At 29.7% G+C, this 19,848-nt stretch overlaps 7 protein-coding genes across 7 annotated transcripts; 4 read left to right on the top strand and 3 right to left on the bottom strand.

The window, feature by feature from the left end:
• Positions 1-1,118: 1,118 nt before the first annotated feature.
• On the top strand, positions 1,119-1,382 carry LOC114130146 (cytochrome c oxidase assembly factor 3, mitochondrial). The gene has a single exon (XM_027995052.2). The coding sequence runs from the start codon at positions 1,119-1,121 to the stop codon at positions 1,380-1,382; it is 264 nt and encodes an 87-aa protein (XP_027850853.2).
• A 17-nt stretch (positions 1,383-1,399) lies between these two features.
• Positions 1,400-3,504, top strand: LOC114130145 (mitochondrial dimethyladenosine transferase 1). The gene is made up of 5 exons (XM_027995050.2): positions 1,400-1,675; positions 1,784-1,980; positions 2,038-2,195; positions 2,915-3,068; positions 3,133-3,504. Exons 1-5 carry the CDS (start codon positions 1,400-1,402, stop codon positions 3,392-3,394), a joined length of 1,047 nt encoding a protein of 348 aa, XP_027850851.1. The 3' UTR covers positions 3,395-3,504.
• A 2,428-nt stretch (positions 3,505-5,932) lies between these two features.
• Positions 5,933-9,257, bottom strand: LOC114130141 (synembryn). Its single transcript, XM_027995047.2, has 12 exons — positions 9,123-9,257; positions 8,740-8,912; positions 8,520-8,659; positions 8,286-8,404; positions 7,890-8,088; positions 7,716-7,827; positions 7,458-7,639; positions 7,234-7,366; positions 6,920-7,157; positions 6,710-6,854; positions 6,532-6,651; positions 5,933-6,451 (listed from the first exon to the last, which is right to left on the bottom strand). The coding sequence occupies exons 2-12, from the start codon at positions 8,818-8,820 to the stop codon at positions 6,310-6,312; spliced, it is 1,611 nt and encodes a 536-aa protein (XP_027850848.2). The 5' UTR covers positions 8,821-8,912; positions 9,123-9,257; the 3' UTR covers positions 5,933-6,309.
• Positions 9,258-11,114: 1,857 nt separating this feature from the next.
• LOC114130143 (histone H1A, sperm-like) lies at positions 11,115-11,864 on the bottom strand. The gene has a single exon (XM_027995048.2). The coding sequence runs from the start codon at positions 11,798-11,800 to the stop codon at positions 11,213-11,215; it is 588 nt and encodes a 195-aa protein (XP_027850849.1). The 5' UTR covers positions 11,801-11,864; the 3' UTR covers positions 11,115-11,212.
• A 2,568-nt stretch (positions 11,865-14,432) lies between these two features.
• Positions 14,433-14,931, bottom strand: LOC126549178 (histone H2B-like). Its single transcript, XM_050197740.1, has one exon. The coding sequence runs from the start codon at positions 14,855-14,857 to the stop codon at positions 14,477-14,479; it is 381 nt and encodes a 126-aa protein (XP_050053697.1). The 5' UTR covers positions 14,858-14,931; the 3' UTR covers positions 14,433-14,476.
• Positions 14,932-15,231: 300 nt separating this feature from the next.
• On the top strand, positions 15,232-15,711 carry LOC126549184 (histone H2A). The gene has a single exon (XM_050197745.1). It carries the CDS (start codon positions 15,272-15,274, stop codon positions 15,647-15,649), a length of 378 nt encoding a protein of 125 aa, XP_050053702.1. The 5' UTR covers positions 15,232-15,271; the 3' UTR covers positions 15,650-15,711.
• A 2,124-nt stretch (positions 15,712-17,835) lies between these two features.
• Positions 17,836-18,352, top strand: LOC126549174 (histone H3). The gene has a single exon (XM_050197736.1). It carries the CDS (start codon positions 17,894-17,896, stop codon positions 18,302-18,304), a length of 411 nt encoding a protein of 136 aa, XP_050053693.1. The 5' UTR covers positions 17,836-17,893; the 3' UTR covers positions 18,305-18,352.
• Positions 18,353-19,848: the final 1,496 nt, after the last annotated feature.

Here is a 19,848-nt window from a genome sequence, read left to right as displayed (position 1 = left end):
TGGCAACAACTATATTAATATAATATATTATGTTAATTTTAAACCTACGTCACCGGTAGCGTCAGTTGTCATTATTCAATAATGATATATGTAAACAATTCAACTGATTTAGCATTAAAAAAACTCGTTTCTATTTTCCAAGTCGAACTCGCAGGGATAGATCATAGATAACATGTTTTATACATTTAATTGTACGTTTTAATAAGGCATTAAATATATTATTGTTATTTAATAATAAAAAAAAATTAATTTGGGATTATTATTCCAGACATTTTTTATTATTAAGTTGGTTATAATATGAGTGGAGGGATTTTTAGTTTTCGACATTGGCATTTATGAATTCTACAATTACTATTTTTTCTTATTTAATTCTTATCAAATTTGTATTTTGGAAGAAATTCTCTTATCAGATTCCACACCATATGGCATATTGGTTATAATTTGTATGTTCAATATTTTTATTTACTGCATTGCCTCTGTTGTGCAATTTTACTGTATAAGTTAACAATTTCGAACTTCGCACGTTTCATGTTCAACTATAGTCACCAAAACGTCGATCTTAATAGGCATGAATTGTTATAATTCTTGCTATAATTATTGCTCTCGAGTTTTTTTCATAGAATAAAATTCACGTTTTTATTGGACATTGATTACAATATTGAATAATACCTATTTGATAATCAATAGAGATTAGTGTCCGCCGATTACAAAAGTATTGCACAGGTAAAGACGTTATATTTATTTAAGATTTTTTTCATTTTTTATCATCCACATAAATGGGTGATTAGGATGTACATAAATTTTCATTTTAGTGGCTACTGCACACTGTTACGAAATTGCATAATTGATCATCTTTACCTGTATAATATTTTTTCATATTTTATACTTTCTATAGGTTCTAAATTTTAAAAAAGTTAAGTAAATAATTCCAATAACAGAGTTGTATTATATAATAGATTGTTATTATAAATTATGTAATCGATCTTGTGGTATTATGTTCCTAACTAATTATTATTGGTCAATAAATTTGTTACTATATTATGAAGAAATTTAATATCAATTTAATAATTTTGTATTATTTTCATAGAAAGCAAGTAAGCTGATTCATTCAACTTGCTATGGCTAATAGTGATCAGATGCCCAAAGTTGATTTCACGAAAGACGGTGAAATCGATAAAAGATTACTACAACAGATTAAATTTGTTGAACGTCAAAATCTGATCCGTGCCACCAGGTTGAACCGTATGCGTAGAAACTCTCGTTATACAGGCTTATTACTTGGCGGTATTACGTTGAGCATTTACGGATATTCTATTTATTCAATAAAACAGGAAACATTTTTGGATGATTTCGAAGAACCTGCAGTAACTGTTAAACAATAATAAATTATAAACTCATTATGTCAGTAAGCCAGATTATCCGGCTGCCACCCCTACCTAGCATTAGGGATTTAATTAAACTATATAAATTACGTGCTATGAAAGAGCTTTCTCAAAATTTTTTAATGGAACCAAGATTAATTAGCCGCATTGTCAGATCAGCAGGATCTGTTAAGGACTGTGAAGTATGTGAAGTTGGGCCTGGTCCTGGCAACATAACTAGATCAATAATTCAAAACATGCCCTCCAGAGTATTAATAATTGAAAAAGATAAACGATTTACACCATCCCTGGAGGTTAGTATCTCAACTTAAGTATCTTTTATAATTTAATAATTTATATCATATCTTACTCAGCATTTGTCAGAATATAATAAAATCAACTTATATCATAACGTGTTTCAGCTATTAGCCGAATCATCGCCAGTACCATTAGAGTTAATATTTGGGGATGTAATGAATTTTAATTTAGAACAAATGTTCAATGAAGATAATAAAATGGAATGGGAAGATAAATGTCCACAAATTCATCTAATTGGAAATTTGCCATTTAATGTGTCTACACCACTTATTATACGATGGTTAAAAGCTATATCTGAAAGGTAATACCTATATTTTATTCCTATTTTTAATTTTCACTAATATATTTATATTTTTAGGAAAAGTGCATGGAGGTATGGTCGAGTACGAATGACATTAACGTTTCAAAAAGAAGTGGCTGAAAGAATGGTAGCTCCCATTATGACTAAAGAAAGAAGTAGGCTTTCGGTTATGTGTCAAAATTGGTGTAGGGTTGAACATAAATTTAATATTCCAGGTAAAATTACCATTGTTTTATTCATACTAATCATGATAATTTTTAAGCAATATAAATCTCTAACTATTAGTCTTATATTCTTATAAAAACAACAAATGTTTTTATTTAAAATCATTTGACATTGTATTCATAGTGTTAAACTAAAAGCCATCAATTCTTGATTTTTAAGCATTACATATTTTTCTACTAACAATAATGGTTTTAGGTAAAATGTATGTAATATTGAATAGTTCGTGTTGTGATAACAATAATTAAAACTTTTAAAAAACAATTTGAATGGCAAGATAGTTCTCATATATTAAAAAAAGAACAATGAGTACGTGTATTAAATTTATCATAATTTATTCTTTTGAATTTTTGATTATTTTCTTAATCACTCACCGTTATTGCTTATATTAATCTTTGTTCAGAATCTTCATTTAATGAATTACAATCTATAGCATTATTAGAGATTTATTGTAAGACATTTTTGTATTATCCAGCAAACTATTACACCAAGTACTTAGTTAATCTAAGATTGAAAATTCAAATTATTGTAAATAAAAAATAGAACCAAATTGTTCAGTATTATTGATAAACACATTTAATGAAGTATTATGCTCGAAATTTTAAAATTAGAAATATAAATTGCTTTTTAACAATTAAAATCTGACTGTAAGTTAACCAAGAAACTGAACAATTGTTAAAGTTTATTAAATTAATATTGATTTTATTTTAAGGTAGAGCATTTATTCCAAAACCAAATGTTGATGTGGGTGTTGTACGTCTTACACCTCTGAAAAAACCAATTATTAATTTGCCATTCGACATAATTGAAAAAGTTATCAGATCTGTGTTTAGTTACAGGCAAAAACATTGTATTAGAGGTGTTGAGTGAGTAATTTAAATTTAAGTTAATAAAATGGATATAATTATTTGTTTGAATTATTTTATAAAGGACACTGTTTCCAAAACCAGTCAGAGAACAACTGGCTAGTGAATTATTAATTGCTGCAGCAATAGAACCAAGCACAAGACCATTCCAATTAACTGTCAGTGAATTCGGTCGTATCTGTGAGGCATACATGTCTATATGTAAGGAAAAACCAGATTACATGAAATATAATTACCGTGAGCAGAAATCAGATGAAAATTGGCCAGATGTTAAAATTAATAATTCAGATAGCAGTGAAAATATTATATCGATAAATGAGTATTAAGTACAATGTGGTTATTTCATGACACAGTAGTTTATGTAGTTAGTAATATTGTTTAAATATTTTTATTTCATAAAATATATTAAAATTAAATTATATTTATGAGAAATAAATTGTGTTTTTCTTTGAAAATAGAATGAGATCATGTATAAAATATTTAAAATAAAAAAAAAAAGATAAGTATAAAAAATGACAGAAACTAAAAATATCTCTATAAAGAAGATTAATGTATATAAGTATATTTATTTGATTATTTAGATAAGATAAACAATAGTTAATAGTTTATTAAAATGAAATTAAAAAAACAATTTTCTTTTAGTTATACTATTAAATTTAAATTAACATTTTTTGAGATAGAATTGGGTCTTAGTCATTTACAAATGTTTATTGTTCACTGGTTGTTGTATAGTTTATTTCTATACATTCATTATTTTTTTTAAAGAAATTATAAGGAACACAATTTAAAGTATGTAATTGGTGTACTACAATATTATTATTAAATAACATTTTAATGCAATCTATTGAACCCTGTAAAATTTTTAGTAACTGTAAGCATTTTAATCAATTAATAATTGTGAAACAAAACAAGAATTATTTGTTATTTATAATTCACAAAATATATTACATTAAATGAAAAAAGTTATATAAAGTTTACATCAAGTGTACAATTCTGTGAGTATAATATTGAGTGCAATGAAAATACTTTCATTAACTAAACATTTTAAATTTTATGCCCAGATGCATAACATTTTGGATATTTTATTTGTATAAGCAAGTATTACTTATTAAATAATAATATATATCATATAAGATTTTAAACTTTTAAAGTTTATTAAATTTGAAAAGTGAAGTGAGTACCAAGAATAATGACGTATTAAAGTGGAAAAAAACTAAATTATATAAGTATATGAAGATTTTTCTTTTTTAATTAAAGACACTTATGTTAACATTCAATTTCTGATATTTTGTTTATTATTGAAATTTTTTTTTTTTAAATTGAAAACATCTTTTTTTTCTTATTATGAAAGAAATAGAAAATATTTATGTATAAGTATTGAACATTGAACCAATGGTCTATAAGTATTCATTAGTAATTTCGTAAAAATTTGAAAAGATGAAGAAATATACCATAAATATTTGCTCAAGACTATATATTTTAGTCCATGAGAGAAGTAAAATGTGCCTCAATAAAATATTATTAAGATTTTGTATTCATGTTTTGTAAGACTTAATTTTATAATCAACTTGATGTTTACTGACAATTTGTCTAGTTATAATCAGCAACTCAGTATGTATACTTATCTCGTGGGCTAGTGTATAGCACTTTTAAACTTTAACTGTGTACATTGTTTCAATCAAGGTGGATGTATAGAGGTGTAAACACTTAGATTGTAAATTGACTAAAAAATGTACACCACTTGTGATTTCTACCGGGGGCGCTGCCTACCTGATGAAGGCTCAAAATGTTCATATTTCTATACGAAAATATGATGCACAATGTTTGCAAAGTCATAAAAATATAATAATATAATAATGAATAACATAAATGAATTTTAATTAACATAAATCTATCTTCAATAGTATACTTACTAATAATTACTCGCAATTTTTGAGAGGAATAGTGGTTAGTGGAATAGATGCATGCAGCATCACATGCTGCCTTTAATATGTTATAATTAAAAATTATTATTAATTGTAACCATTGTCATATTACATATAAATCAAAGTTATGGTAAATTTATTATTTCCTTGATTTGCTACAACCTCTCCTTAGACTCATAGTCTTGATATGTTTATTTTTTAAAAAACATTATTGTAGTTATTCTATGAATCATATGTACCTTTGGCTATTACTATAATATATATTTAAAATACTAGGTAGGTATTATTATATATAATATTTAAAGTATTATTATACTCAATGTAAATATCTATCAAATTTTTGTGTATAGTAACAATATTTACATCATATTATCCTAGTGCACTCTTTTTAAGTTACTCATTTAAGTAGACCTACCTACACAACATAATCTGAACAAATGTGGCTTGAAATTTAATTTTTTACAAAAATGTCAAAAATACAATATAGTAATGATTATGAAAATATAAATTAGCTAGGTACTTAAGTTTAAAATTCAAATATAAAAAGATACCTACTTCTTAAAATTATTATTTAGATAATTAAAATATGTAAACATGTTTTAAGTAACACTATTTAAAATTTTAAATATTAATTATATTAAGGCAAGTCCATAGCCCTTGTTATTACTAAATATACTAAGTATTAAGTAAAAATAAATGCTGAAGTGCCCATGCCCCAAACTAACTTTAATATGTTTGAGCCCTCATTGGGTAGTCAGCGCTCTCAGTGGCAGTTACAAGTGGTGTACTTTTTTCGGCTAACTATCATAATGATACAAGATTACACCTCTATACGTCCACCTTGGTTTCAATATTATAATGTGTATACATCAATATTTTCTTATCTTCAAAATAAGTAATAATGAACTAAATTTGTTAACACATCTTAGTTATTTTGAGTGTTCAGTTATAAAAACATTTATTTGTCTTTAATTGAAAGAAACAACGAGTGTCTTACATTAAGAATCGTCTATATATTAAGTATATAAAAATAATGTGTAACAAAAATTCAAAATTGTGATATTAAAAAAAAATAATGAATAGTACGTCACTACTCAATATGTGCATAATACAATTTACTAGATGGCAGACTAAAATGACTCAAATTTTAAATCTGGAGAGACCAGACGTGAACACGTAAATTATACTTTAGAGTTAGTATTTTATACAGGTTTCTAATAATAACTAATGAATATTACGAGTAAAAAGTTAGACTACAAGTCTGTTAATAATAAATAAAAATAAATTAATAACTAACTTAATTAATATTTAATGACTTAATCACTCTCATCATCTGGTCCATCTTTATTTTTTATGTTGGTAAAATGATTCATTAATTCTTCTTGAAGTTGAAGGACATGTTCAATAGGTTTTGGTCGACCATCATCTCCAATTTTACATGGCTGTATTACTCCTTCCCTAAAATAAATAGTTTATAATAATATAGACTTTATACAATTAGGAAGAGTATATAGTATAATAATATAATTTTTAAATACCTGGTGAGTTTATCCATTTTAGAAACCAACTGCATAACCTCGTGTTCTTGTTGTTCAACAGACATGCATTCGAACGGATTAGGTTTTGGTGGCTCGTAACAACCAAGAACTGGATTTATCCTATACAAAATAATATTCATATTATTGGTACATGTGTAAGTTAAAATAGAAATTTAACTGGTCTTTGTATGTTAGGTATTCTTCTGTATCACTATCTTCACTGTCTGAAGAGTAATCTGGATTTGAAGTTTTACAAAGTAATCCTCGATTTGCAAATAAACCAGCTGCATTGCCAAATCCTGTATACTTGATCATACGACCCACTAAAAATTATTTAAATTATATCGATAATAATATTATAGAGCAATTAATATGATTAGTTTTGTACCATTTTCTTTACATAAGACAAATAACAGTTCAGCAACCAAGTCACGTAGACTCACATTGGGAGTAGTGAGCAAACGGCACAACTTATTACGCAATGTCTTTCCTTGTTCAGGTCGATTGATAACATCCTTCAATGGAGGTAAAATTTGTTGTCGTACTTCACAACGGAATTTTGCGATACACCTAGATCCTTTTAATAATACCATTAAAGCTGGTGATATATGTTCATATGTTGGATTCTAAAATCATTGTAACGAAGAAAATAACCGTAATATAATATCAAAATGTACAATAAAATATTTAGATAGTAAATACCTCTGTATTAGACAATTTATTATCAAGAAAATTCACTATCACTTTTAAAGCATCAAATTCACACCAATGACTTTTAACTAACAACTGATCTAAACAAGTTGGTGGTGCATTTGTTAATAAATTTATAACATTGCTAAAAAAAAAAAAAAAAAAAAATGATACATATTATTTTAAACATTTATAAAAAAATATTTTATTTTTAAATACTCTATTTAATAAAATACCAAATAATGTTATCTTGAAATAATGGGATGACAAAATTTGAGGTGACTAATAAATCACGTAATATGGAAATCAATCTAATCCAAATAGAATAATCATCTTCCACAGTTGATTCACTTCTTGGAATTACAGTCAAGTTGAATAAAGTTTTCAGTATTTCACAGCTGAGCAACACATTTTCTTCCTGCAAACATTATTCATGTTGTAATTAACATATATATATATATAGATATTTTTTTTCAATAGATGAATAACCTAACCTGTAGGCTAGATGAATTGTTTTTGGATGAATCTTCAATAGTGCCACGTAATATATTGTCTAAGACTTCTGTTAGGTATGTGAGACCATGTAATTCTTCAGTGATTTTTAATCTAAAATAAAACAGTTGATAAGTATATGGAAAAATAAACATTAAGTATGTATTAAAGCTTACCTTATGTCTTTGTTAAATGCTGTTAAAAGAAATAAAAGTTTAATGTCAAAATATTTTATGACATATGGAATATTCTGTTCAAAATATGTTCGTAGTCTAAGAATGATGCAGTCAACAGTTTTATTAGAACAGCATACTTCTTGTGCAGTGTCACAATTATAAACTATATTGCACAAGCATTTTAGGCCTTCTACGATAACTGTAGGACAGAATCATATTATATAATTATTTAGGAAATACGGTAAAATAAAAACATTTTTAACATACATTATTAAAAAAAAATATTACTTTATTTTGTTATAATTTCTAAAATCTATTAAATTTATTAGGTAGGTACTGAGTAGAAACTGTAATTCATTGTTAAATTAATATAATATTATAGTTTTGGTAACTTACTATCTGTATTTTCAGTTGTGATCACTATGCATAATGTATTATCAACAAGATTAGCACAACGAAGTAGAATGTTTATATGTTTTTCAATCACAATATCTTTCAAATGTGTTTTGTCTCGGCTATAAACCATAATAAACAATAATATACATAATTTTTAATACAGTTAAAATACAATAATATGCTAATTATAGGTGGACAGTAATGTATTATTCTTTTATTATAAGATAGGTTTACCTTAGGAGCCGAATGCACGTTAAACATTGCTTATGGATACATCTGTAACTTTCCACTGTTAAACATAGGAACATAGATTCCCATAATTGTTTGAAAGTATTGTCAGCATGAAAGGCATCAAAATTAAATGTATTTGTGTGCTGTAATCAAATATACAAAAATTATTATACACCAAATAAGCAACTACCTACAGCTAATGAGAAATATATTGTTAACTTACTTCTTCAATAACAGTTTCAACTAAGACTTTTATGCGTTGGAAATCGTTTTGTTTAATAGCTGCATTAATTTCTGATATCATAGTTGTTTTTAGATATATTTAACTTCATGAAATTAAATATATGACTAACATTAAAAATGGAGGGTGCACGTTAGATTGTCTTCGAAATAAATCTATTTAAAGAGATAATAACAATTCAATAATACTTTAGTCTTAATAATTGAAAATTGAAAAACTGTTCGTCAAATGAATAAATAATATAGGTCGTCAAAATTGAAACTAATTATATTATTTAATATTTATGAAACTAAATTATCATATTATATTATACTAGCATCGTTCATTAATATTATTAAATACAATATTAGGTACTGTAAACCAACTTTCTGCTTGTGTGTTTCTGGTTTCAATAATAGTTTATATTTTGCTGCTGAAGTACTAAAGCTGAATGCCGATTATTACCGAACACCGATAACTTAGTACTTACTAACTGACAATATTATTATTATTATTATTATAATCACTCGATATTCTTATCATCAGTTATCACTACCGCTAAAGATCACGATTACGGCCACGGTCTTAGATAAAATATAAAATATACAACCAGGATCACGGTTTAAAATACTACCTAGTTAAAAATAAAAAATACTAACCAAGTTTTGATACAATAATATATTTTTTATAAATTTATAAAATGTCATTTTATATCCAATAAAGGTATAAGTTCTTAATTAAATATATACTTAAAATATTAATAAAAACTATGTTTTTTAGAATTAAAATTTATTTTTTCATAGTGTGTCCGATGTTAAAATAGATTTGTTCTAATATTATTAATTTTAAACGACAAACTATATAGTTAGTTTTTACATGCCCTTAAATTAATTTTTTATCAATTGTGATATTAACATTTACAGTTTAAATACAACGTAGTAGTTAGTATTTGTTAATTATATTATCTTCAACGCAGCGAATGAAAACTTTATAGCCCCGGAAACCATATAACAAATACATATTTTTAGTTATATAACTAAAATTAATTATATCTTCCTTAAAATTAATTATACTCATAAGTAAATCAATAAAATTGTTAGGTAGGTATGTAGTATAAATATAATATTCGCAAATACTGAAAATATTAAAACGTATATTAAATTACAGTAATACAGTATTGCAGAGATGTGAAACGGTCTAAGTAGTAACTAAAAACAAAATGTAAAAGAGTAGTTTTTGAGTTGTTCAATTTTGTGTAGGTACTAAGGATAATGGTAAATACAAGAAAATACAATGTAATAAGTAATAACGTTATTGTCTTTGACCAACTTAGCTTATAAAAATTACTTCATAGGTTAGTGACAAATATTATATAAGCCTCAACAATGCTTTTTATCGATTATTATTTATTTTTTTATTATTGTGTTCACAAAAAAATAAACACACATTGTAAAATTAATCTAGCTTCGTTCAGAATTTAAAAGAAAAAAAAATAATAATATCGACCATTTCGCCTAAATTAGTACTACGTTATAAGAATAACAAAAATTCGAAGCTGGTTTTCTGTTATATATTCGTCATAATAAACATAATAAATATAAATTGTGTTTTAATCACTTGCGCCACTAGTCTTACCTGTACCATGTGGTAATGTAGGGCGTAGGGTAGGTACAAGTGTATAACCCGTTCAGTTCATCTTTGCACTCGGAGACCGTTCTAATATGTATATATTTATATACAAAACAGAAAGTGGTAAAAAAAACTATAAAGTATCTATTTAAAAAAATACTAAAATTTCACTCTGTATTCAGTAATAAACTTAGAAATAATTGACGTAAATATGGGAAAATTACTTAATTAAATTAATATTGTGTTTTTTCTTTGTATATGTCACATTTTTGATATGGAAACAGTTAAGGAAAATAAATTAGGTAGTGTAATTAATCAATGCAGCTCATTATGTGTTGTTTGTTCATACTACCATTAATATTAGGGTTGGTAGTATTTATTATCAATAATAACGCTTATTTACATATTATTCCACTCGTCATAGGCTAACGCCTGGTACGAGTTTATAGGCACATTGCCGTCATATAAGCAATGCAATGCAATTATTTAGTTTTTACATCAAAGTGATCTATTGTTATTTAACATTAACCACGCATTGTTTGTTTTTGTTATAGATTTAAAATAGGTATAAACACATTTGGCGCGGTGTAGATGGTATAGTTATTTTAGTAATAATTTAAAAATTGTCACTGATTGTATTAATACTATAAAGTATTGTTTTAAAGATATTACAAAAAATTTAAAAACCATTCGAGCTACTTTGTGCCTTGTGGCGGAGGGGAATAAATTAAGAATTAAATGTTTAATAATTTGGAGGTCCTGAAAAGGACCATTTTAAAGGCAGAATATTTTACATTCTTATTTCTTACATTACACATTATTTCCTGGGGATCGATTAATTACCATGTTACTGTTTAGGAGCTTTCGTTTGCTTAACAGCTGCAGTCTTCTTGACCTTTGGTGGTTTGGGTACCACGGCTATTTTTTTAGCTTTGATCAATGACTTTTTTGGTTTCTTGGCAGCAGGCTCAGTTGAAGTAGCAGCTTTTTTCGCGGTTAGCTTCCTCTTCTTCGGCGTTACTGCGGCGGAGGTTGGCTTTTTAACAACCTTCTTTTTGGCGGCTGCGGCAGCACTTGGTTTCTTAACGACGGGCTTTTTCTTCACTTCAACGGGAAGCTTGAAGTGGCCCATGGCTCCGTTACCGTTGGTTTGCACCAATGATCCCTTGACAACGGCAGTTTTTAAAAACTTGCGAATGAATGGAGCTAGTCTGGAGGAGTCCACCTTGTAGTTGTTGGCTATATACTTCTTGATAGCCGACAGCGATGAACCTTTCTTTTCCTTCAGCTCAGTTATAGCGGCGACTACCATCACTGCGGTAGACGGGTGAGCCGGCGCAGCAGATTTGGCGGAAGATGATTTGGTTGTTGCAGGCTTTTTTTTCGGTGACGGTGCGACGACGATCGCCGGTACTTGAACTGCTGCTGTTGCCATGTTGATTGTTCTTGAATTAAACGAAATACTGTGAAGGGTAGCGAGTTGATACTGTAAACTCGTTGATACGATATCGCATTGAGGCGTCATGGCTTCGTAATATAAACACAGCGCCGTACCGACTAGTAAACACGTTCCAATCGAATTCGTTTACGCGGTTGCGACTCTCCTTAGTATTTCGTTGTTTACTAATTATGAAACAATTTTTTTTCATCAAAATTTTACTTTTTGGAATCTCCATACTATTCTCAACGTAACTATATACTTGGTTCTGATCGAAAACGCGTTGTTTGTGAAATGTAGGCAGTTGTTTCTGCATATCCGTGTAGTTTGTGGTACACCCGAGTTTCCGGTGATTTAAAGTCGAGATCGATTCAATAAACATAAAATTTATAATTTAAATTAATAATTAAGTGTTTTCTGATCATCTAGTGAAAACTGTATAGAGTTATGTCTTAACCGAGTCGAACTAGGCCGTTCCAAAATCAGGATGTTAGTTGTCTATTACGCATTAAAATCATAGCATATTAAATGGTACAGTAGTTGTTATTTATTTTAGGTGGTCACAATCACAAACCACATTGTTTAGAATGAGTATTTTATTTTAAATCAAATTATACTACAGAAAATAGGTATTTACCTAGTATTAACAATTAACGAGAGAGGTTAATATTGACAAAATTGTTTCAAAACTAAAATAAGATAATGGGTACCTTATAACTAATTACCTACCGAAAAAGTTACTTGAAATCTAAATATTTTATAAGGATAAATGTTTGCGACAATTTTGTAAATTCAGATATTATCAACAATTACTATGATATATTACTAACTAAATATTTTAATAAATAAATTATTATAATTTTTATTAATAAATTATCGACTTAATAAATTAGACAATGTTCTTAGTATAATATTATAAATTGACTTACCAATTTTTTTTGATTGTAAATATTACAATTAATATATTTTTGTTAGGTATATTAAAATAACAAAAATAATTTTCAAGCCTGTTTTCATTATTTAAATAATTACTATTTAATTTTATACGTAGTATGTGTTTAGTTGATATTATTAAGTTATCAGTTTACATTACTGTTTAGATTATCTTTAATAGTATTTTTTAGGAAGCAATTGTTTACATCGAGGATTATAGTATGTTGTAGACATTATAAATATTAGTATTATGTTAGTTACTACTTTTTATCATTATCATTTTAATTTATTTATTTTTAAATTAAATTAAGATTGAGAAGTTTATAAACTGTAAGTAATTACTGTTTTGCTGAGCGAAGAGGAGTGCTACAACTGATACAAGGATAACCCCTAAAACGTTTGTCTACTACTCAACTTGTTTAATATATTAAAACAAATATTATATAATTATATAAAATATATTATATTTTATTTTTAGACATAAAAATATAATAAAATAAAATATTCATAAATATTTATTTTTATTATTTTGTAGGTATTCACGCACTGTTAATAATGATAATATAGATTGTAGAGAGTGTATAATTGAGTTCGACAAAATTAAAAAAAAAAAAAAATGGACAAAAGTGGATAATGCTCTGCTGTACCGAAGGTGTCAACTATTGTAAAGGTCACCGTGTAATTGTAGTGTTAAGTTAATTTATCTTTCAGAGGAGTTTGATGCCAGTTTTATATACGTAAATCTATTAATTTTTAAAGTAAAATTTCTTTCTTGAAGTATGGGTGGAAAAAATATCGTCACTAAAAATGAAACGTCACGAGAAAACGAAATGGCAGATATGGTGTATAAATGCTTGGGTAAAAGTGCGATAGAAACATAATAATATACAGTAAAACATATACATTCTTACAGTATAGTATAAAACACAGCGTGCCGTTTATATAATGAGTAAACGTTCACAAATAAACAATAATGTGGAATATAATATTAATGTTAACTGGGGGGATGGAGTGGTCGAGCGGATTAAGGCGATAATTTTTCTCACTTTCTTCCTTGTTCACTTATAAGTTCACGGACTCCAATACTTATGAAAGACGTTTTACTTCCTCAGAATGTAATGATGGGCTAACACACTTGATTGTATTTTTTTATTTTCATAATTTTTGTTATTGCATCTTTTATTATTGCCTAGCCTTCTTATTATTATATAAGAATCAGTTTGTATTTTTGAATTTATCATAAGCATGATTGACATTTTCTTTTTATTATGTATCTTTGAGGAGTTTTTGATAGTAGTCCCACTCCCCTTGTACACAATGTACATACTTTTCAAAACATCCTATCATAGAAAATTAATATAAAAGGTATGTGATTCACTTAATTATTAATTATTATAATAAACCAGTAATTACTGTGACTTGATTATCGGTATGATAAACATTATTAAATATTAATTAATTCGGTTGATCTCAGGAAAAATTGTTTTAGGAGGGCGTATATTGTTACAATGTATAAGGTGTTTGAAAGTAATTGATAAGACGGTAAGATCAGTTTTGGTGTTTTAATAATTATTCTTATGAGCCAATAATTATTTATCAGCATAATACTCATAATCAAGAAATATAAGGCGCTTTAACCTTTATAAGTGGTAAGTAAATTTATCAGACAGTGTGGAAAGTGAAAAATGTTGTGGCCCTGAAAAGGGCCGTTTTAGTAACGTGATAATTGGTCAAAATAAATTATTTGGAGCTGGTGTATTTGGTCACTGCCTTAGTTCCTTCACTGACGGCGTGCTTGGCCAATTCACCGGGCAACAAGAGACGGACGGCGGTTTGGATTTCCCGACTGGTGATGGTCGAGCGCTTGTTGTAGTGGGCAAGGCGACTGGATTCGGCAGCGATGCGTTCGAACAGATCGTTGACGAAACTGTTCATGATGCTCATTGCCTTGGAGGAGACACCGGTGTCGGGATGTACTTGTTTCAACACCTTGTAGATGTAGATGGCGTACGATTCTTTCCTCTTTGGCTTGCGCTTCTTGTCGGATTTGGCGATGTTCTTTTGAGCCTTGCCGGACGACTTCTTCATAGCTTTTCCTGCGGATTTTCCTCCTGGAGCCATTTTGATTGGTTTTTGGTTTAGGGCGTTTGTTCACTGTACGAAGGTAGATACACGAATGATACCGGTGGAGTGAAAACGACGGTATATATTGCTAAAACTAGGTGATACGTCGTTCGTTCATTGGCCATAATGTAACAAGTATGACGGAACAAACAGTACTCAACATCGTTTACAAATGTAATAAAAATAGTACTTTCTTCACAATCTAATATCATGATAATGATGATCAAAAACGACATGGTTTTGTTGTAGTTGCAATGCATTCGGTGTCATTTTATAGCGTCATACTGTTTAAAATTGTCCAATTGAAATAATATTTTCCAGTTCTCGACTATATAATGCGCTGTCGTGGCAGTTTCAGCACACACAGTTTACGTACGCATTACTGATCAGTCGTATATCGAAGCTACTATCATGAGCGGAAGAGGCAAAGCAGGCAAATCCAAAGGAGGTAAATCCAAGACCAGGTCGTCCCGTGCCGGACTCCAGTTCCCGGTCGGTCGTATCCACCGTCTGTTGAGAAAAGGAAACTACGCCGAACGTGTCGGAGCCGGAGCACCGGTATACTTGGCCGCCGTCATGGAATATTTGGCAGCTGAAGTTTTGGAGTTGGCCGGTAACGCTGCCCGTGACAACAAGAAGTCGCGTATCATCCCCAGACATTTGCAATTGGCCATCAGAAACGACGAGGAATTGAACAAATTGTTGTCCGGTGTTACCATCGCCCAAGGTGGTGTATTGCCAAACATCCAAGCTGTTCTTTTGCCCAAGAAGACCGAAAAGAAAGTCTAATTTTCTGTTACTCCACTATATATCTCTAATAAAACGGCCCTTTTCAGGGCCACCAAATCACATGCACAATCTCTTACTTTTTATTTTGTATTTTCTCATACTGTTAACTGTTGAGTGTGGTTTATACTATTAGTGTAAACTATAATTGTATTATTAGATCATTGTAAACATAGTATACCTACCCACCTTGTAATTAAGTCATTAAGGTAAGACCATATTATCTACTCATCTATTTTTAGTACTCAGAGGCGTGAAAATCGAGCCTCACGATGATCATTGTGCATGCACAATTTTACTTATTTAATAGTCGCGTACTTACACATCTGTGTGTGTAACTAATGTTATCAAAGTTGAAAGTATCAATTCAGAGGCGACGTTAAAAGGTGGCTCTCTGACGTCATCGAAATAATGCCGCCGCCTGAAATATGAGGGTAAACAGGGCGATTCGCCAGAAATGTTAGAGATATTTTTCTTTTAACGAGTGATTTATTTAAATACAAAGTTTTTAAATTATTGAATATTATGTTATACTTATATATCCATATTTTCAAAATACATTTTGTATGCCATTAATAGTTATTTGGCAAAATGATATAAATTTTTTCAAAAGAGAACCGTACTTTTTACTGTAAATACTAAATTATTGAGTAGATGGCATTTTTAAATTTTAAATAGATAAATATATGAGTCGAGATTCTAGCAAGTATGTAGTTTTCAAGTTATAAATGTTTATAAATAGTCATTGACAAACATTTTAAAGGTTTAGGGGCAACGATGCTTAGAAAAATAATATAGTAACTGCATTTATAGGTATAAATTAACTAATGAACTAATATTGTGTAAACATTGTTAAGTGTTAACAGGGTTTGATAACCAATAAGTACCTAAGTAATTATACTAAACATTATCCATTTTATATTTGAAGTAAAATCATTAATGTTTTGTTTATGATCTGAGTGGAGTGTACTTAGAAATACTTACTAATGACTTACTAATATAGATGATCGAGTATAAAATTGGTAAGATGATGGTGGGCGGTCAACTTCACGGACATATTGTTAAGCTCAGGTTATTATATTAAAGGTACCTATTACAGGAAAACGGTGCCTATCATGATGACCAAACTATTAGGCATACTTCTCGAAGAATGTTTACAATAAGTTATTATCATGATAATAATTTATACAGGTATTTGCTTGCATCATATTCGGCAGTGTATTAAAGTAAATGGTGGATTGTTGTTCAAAAACTAATCAGAAAGTATACCTCGAACCTTTAAATACCTTTAATAAGTACCTAAAATTATGTGTATAATTATGGGTCCTGCTCGTATATTCTAAAAATAAAAATCACTAACCAACAAGCGGGTGACATTTATTTAAATGGTATTGCATAGACAACCTCTTTCTACCTATATTGTAAATTATAGAATAAAATACAATATTAGTGTTTAGTACCTCGATAAAAACTTTACCCGACACAATTGAAAAATGTATAAAGCATAAGTTTGTACAACTACTACAGTGGTTAAATTTAAATAACAACGACAGGAAAGTGGAGTTTCTTAAAATTAATGATAATATTTGGTGGCCCTGAAAAGGGCCTTTTTAAAGGATTGTGTGTGTGTGTATGAAGCGTTTAACCTCCGAAACCGTACAAGGTACGTCCTTGACGTTTCAGAGCGTAGACGACGTCCATGGCGGTGACGGTCTTCCTCTTGGCGTGTTCGGTGTAGGTGACGGCATCACGGATCACGTTCTCAAGGAATACTTTTAAGACTCCACGGGTTTCTTCGTAGATCAAACCGGAGATACGTTTCACTCCTCCACGACGAGCTAACCGACGGATGGCGGGCTTAGTGATTCCCTGGATGTTATCACGCAAAACCTTACGATGACGTTTGGCGCCTCCTTTTCCAAGACCTTTTCCTCCTTTACCGCGTCCGGTCATTTTGATTTTATGTAGTTTCCAACTTAGTGTTGCAAGACTTGCTGCTATGAACGCTGAACGTTGACTGATGCCCGGTTCACAAACGCCGTTTTATTTATGCGTTTTACGGCGCGCGCACGGCCAATCGAAGTGCACCATTCCAATTCTCCCACCCATCGGTTGTCGTTCACGCGCCGGCCAATGAGAACCGCAGATACGAATACGTTTCGTGTATAAATACTGGTGGTTTTCGTTGTGTCGAACAATCAGTGTTTTACAGTTTGACCGAGCAACAGCTACTATCATTATCCAGAAATGGCACGTACCAAGCAAACCGCCCGTAAATCCACCGGAGGCAAGGCCCCAAGGAAACAGCTGGCCACCAAAGCCGCACGTAAGAGCGCACCAGCCACCGGCGGAGTGAAGAAACCCCATCGTTATCGTCCGGGAACAGTCGCTCTCCGTGAAATCCGTCGTTACCAAAAGAGTACCGAACTGTTGATCCGCAAATTGCCGTTCCAACGTCTTGTCCGTGAAATCGCCCAAGACTTCAAGACCGACTTGCGTTTCCAGAGCTCCGCCGTTATGGCTCTGCAGGAAGCCAGTGAAGCATACTTGGTCGGTCTTTTCGAAGACACCAACTTGTGCGCCATCCACGCCAAGCGTGTCACGATCATGCCAAAGGACATCCAATTGGCTCGTCGTATCCGCGGAGAACGTGCTTAAACAATTATTATTATTATTATTATTATTACCTTAAAACGGCCCTTTTCAGGGCCACCACAAATTTTAAATTTATGCTTAACGTCCTCTTTGCCGTTATCATTCTATTCTCGATCATCACTTTTCTTTAATATTTTTTAATGAAACATAACTTATAAAAATACAATACCACTTAGTGCAGCTTACGAATTGTGTTTATTAACCGACAACATAAATAACGTAATAAATAATACCAACTTATTATAATATAACTAATTATTCATTACTACTATTGACTGTTGTAATTTTCAAATCGAAATCAGACATAAAATTACAGCTGACGGGTTTTCAATTTTTCATGACATCTTTTCATCAGTGGGGGCGCCTGAGTCCTGGTAGTTTTATATAAATAGTAGTACGACCAATTGGTTAATAAAATAAAAATTTCAAATATCACTGATATGGATGACGAGACAAGTACTTGGACTTCACAATCATAGCTGTCGGTCGGAAGTTCTTTAGCTATTAATCTATCATTAAACGTAGATATCGAACATTTCGGTTCAAACTTGTCGCGATGTAAATACAAAATCGCAGGTTGTCGCCGAAAATATCATTCGAATCAATATCATAATATTATTACCTATCATTCGATTATAATATAATCGATTTTATTTCAATAATCGAAATATCTTGGTTATGTTCATCCTTAATAATAAGACAGTTATAATACGGACAACACTTTTTTTTCACGAATATTATAAATACACTTATTAAATAACGAATACCAAATTTCATGAAGATAGGATAATTTGGTAAGAAGTTATAAGGTTGTAGGGTAGTCAATACAATAACCAAACTAATAGCAACCAAAATTCCAATCGTAAATCTCAAAATGTCTGTTTGAGCACCTTTTTATTGACAAAAGTGCTACTTAAACCTTCAGCAGAGTGTGGGGTATAACAGTAAAAAATTTCAGCCAAATCGGTTCAGTAGTTTTCTCGGTTAGCGCGGTCGTAGAAAACCCCTTACAATTGTATATAATAATATTCGTCATATAAAGATAGGTCGATAAAGATATGGACTACAAGGTCTATGGTTGCATATAAAAAAAATATCAGCGTTGATAATAATTTTAACTATGAAGATAAGTAAAAATAAATATAAAATATTATCGATTTAGTTATTGAATCATTTGAAACTTGAATTGACTAACCCTGGGCATTTCAATACCCATTAACTTTATGACTACTGACTAGGTCCCTCACTCTCTAGTGGTCTAATACTTCCAATTTGTATTTAATTTTACTGTTGAGACACTGCCATATTACTACAATTTTTTTAAACGCCGTATTATTTCTTAGTTTAGTCACAGATTACTAGGTATCAAAAGTATGGTCTGAGAAAAATGAAAAACATAAAATACTAGAATTTTTTGTATTACATTTTATATACTAAGTTATATATTATTGCAACTTAACAGTACCTATTAATTTAACTTCTATTATAATATAAAAATGTTGATATAATATTTTTCAAATATTCAGCTTTCTATTATCATTGGAGCA

The sequence above is a fragment of the Aphis gossypii genome, chromosome 1 (genome assembly GCF_020184175.1).
Source record: "Aphis gossypii isolate Hap1 chromosome 1, ASM2018417v2, whole genome shotgun sequence".
NCBI lineage: Eukaryota > Metazoa > Arthropoda > Insecta > Hemiptera > Aphididae > Aphis > Aphis gossypii.
Note: the sequence above shows the minus strand (reverse complement) of the source record. Positions and strands in the feature narration are given on the sequence as shown.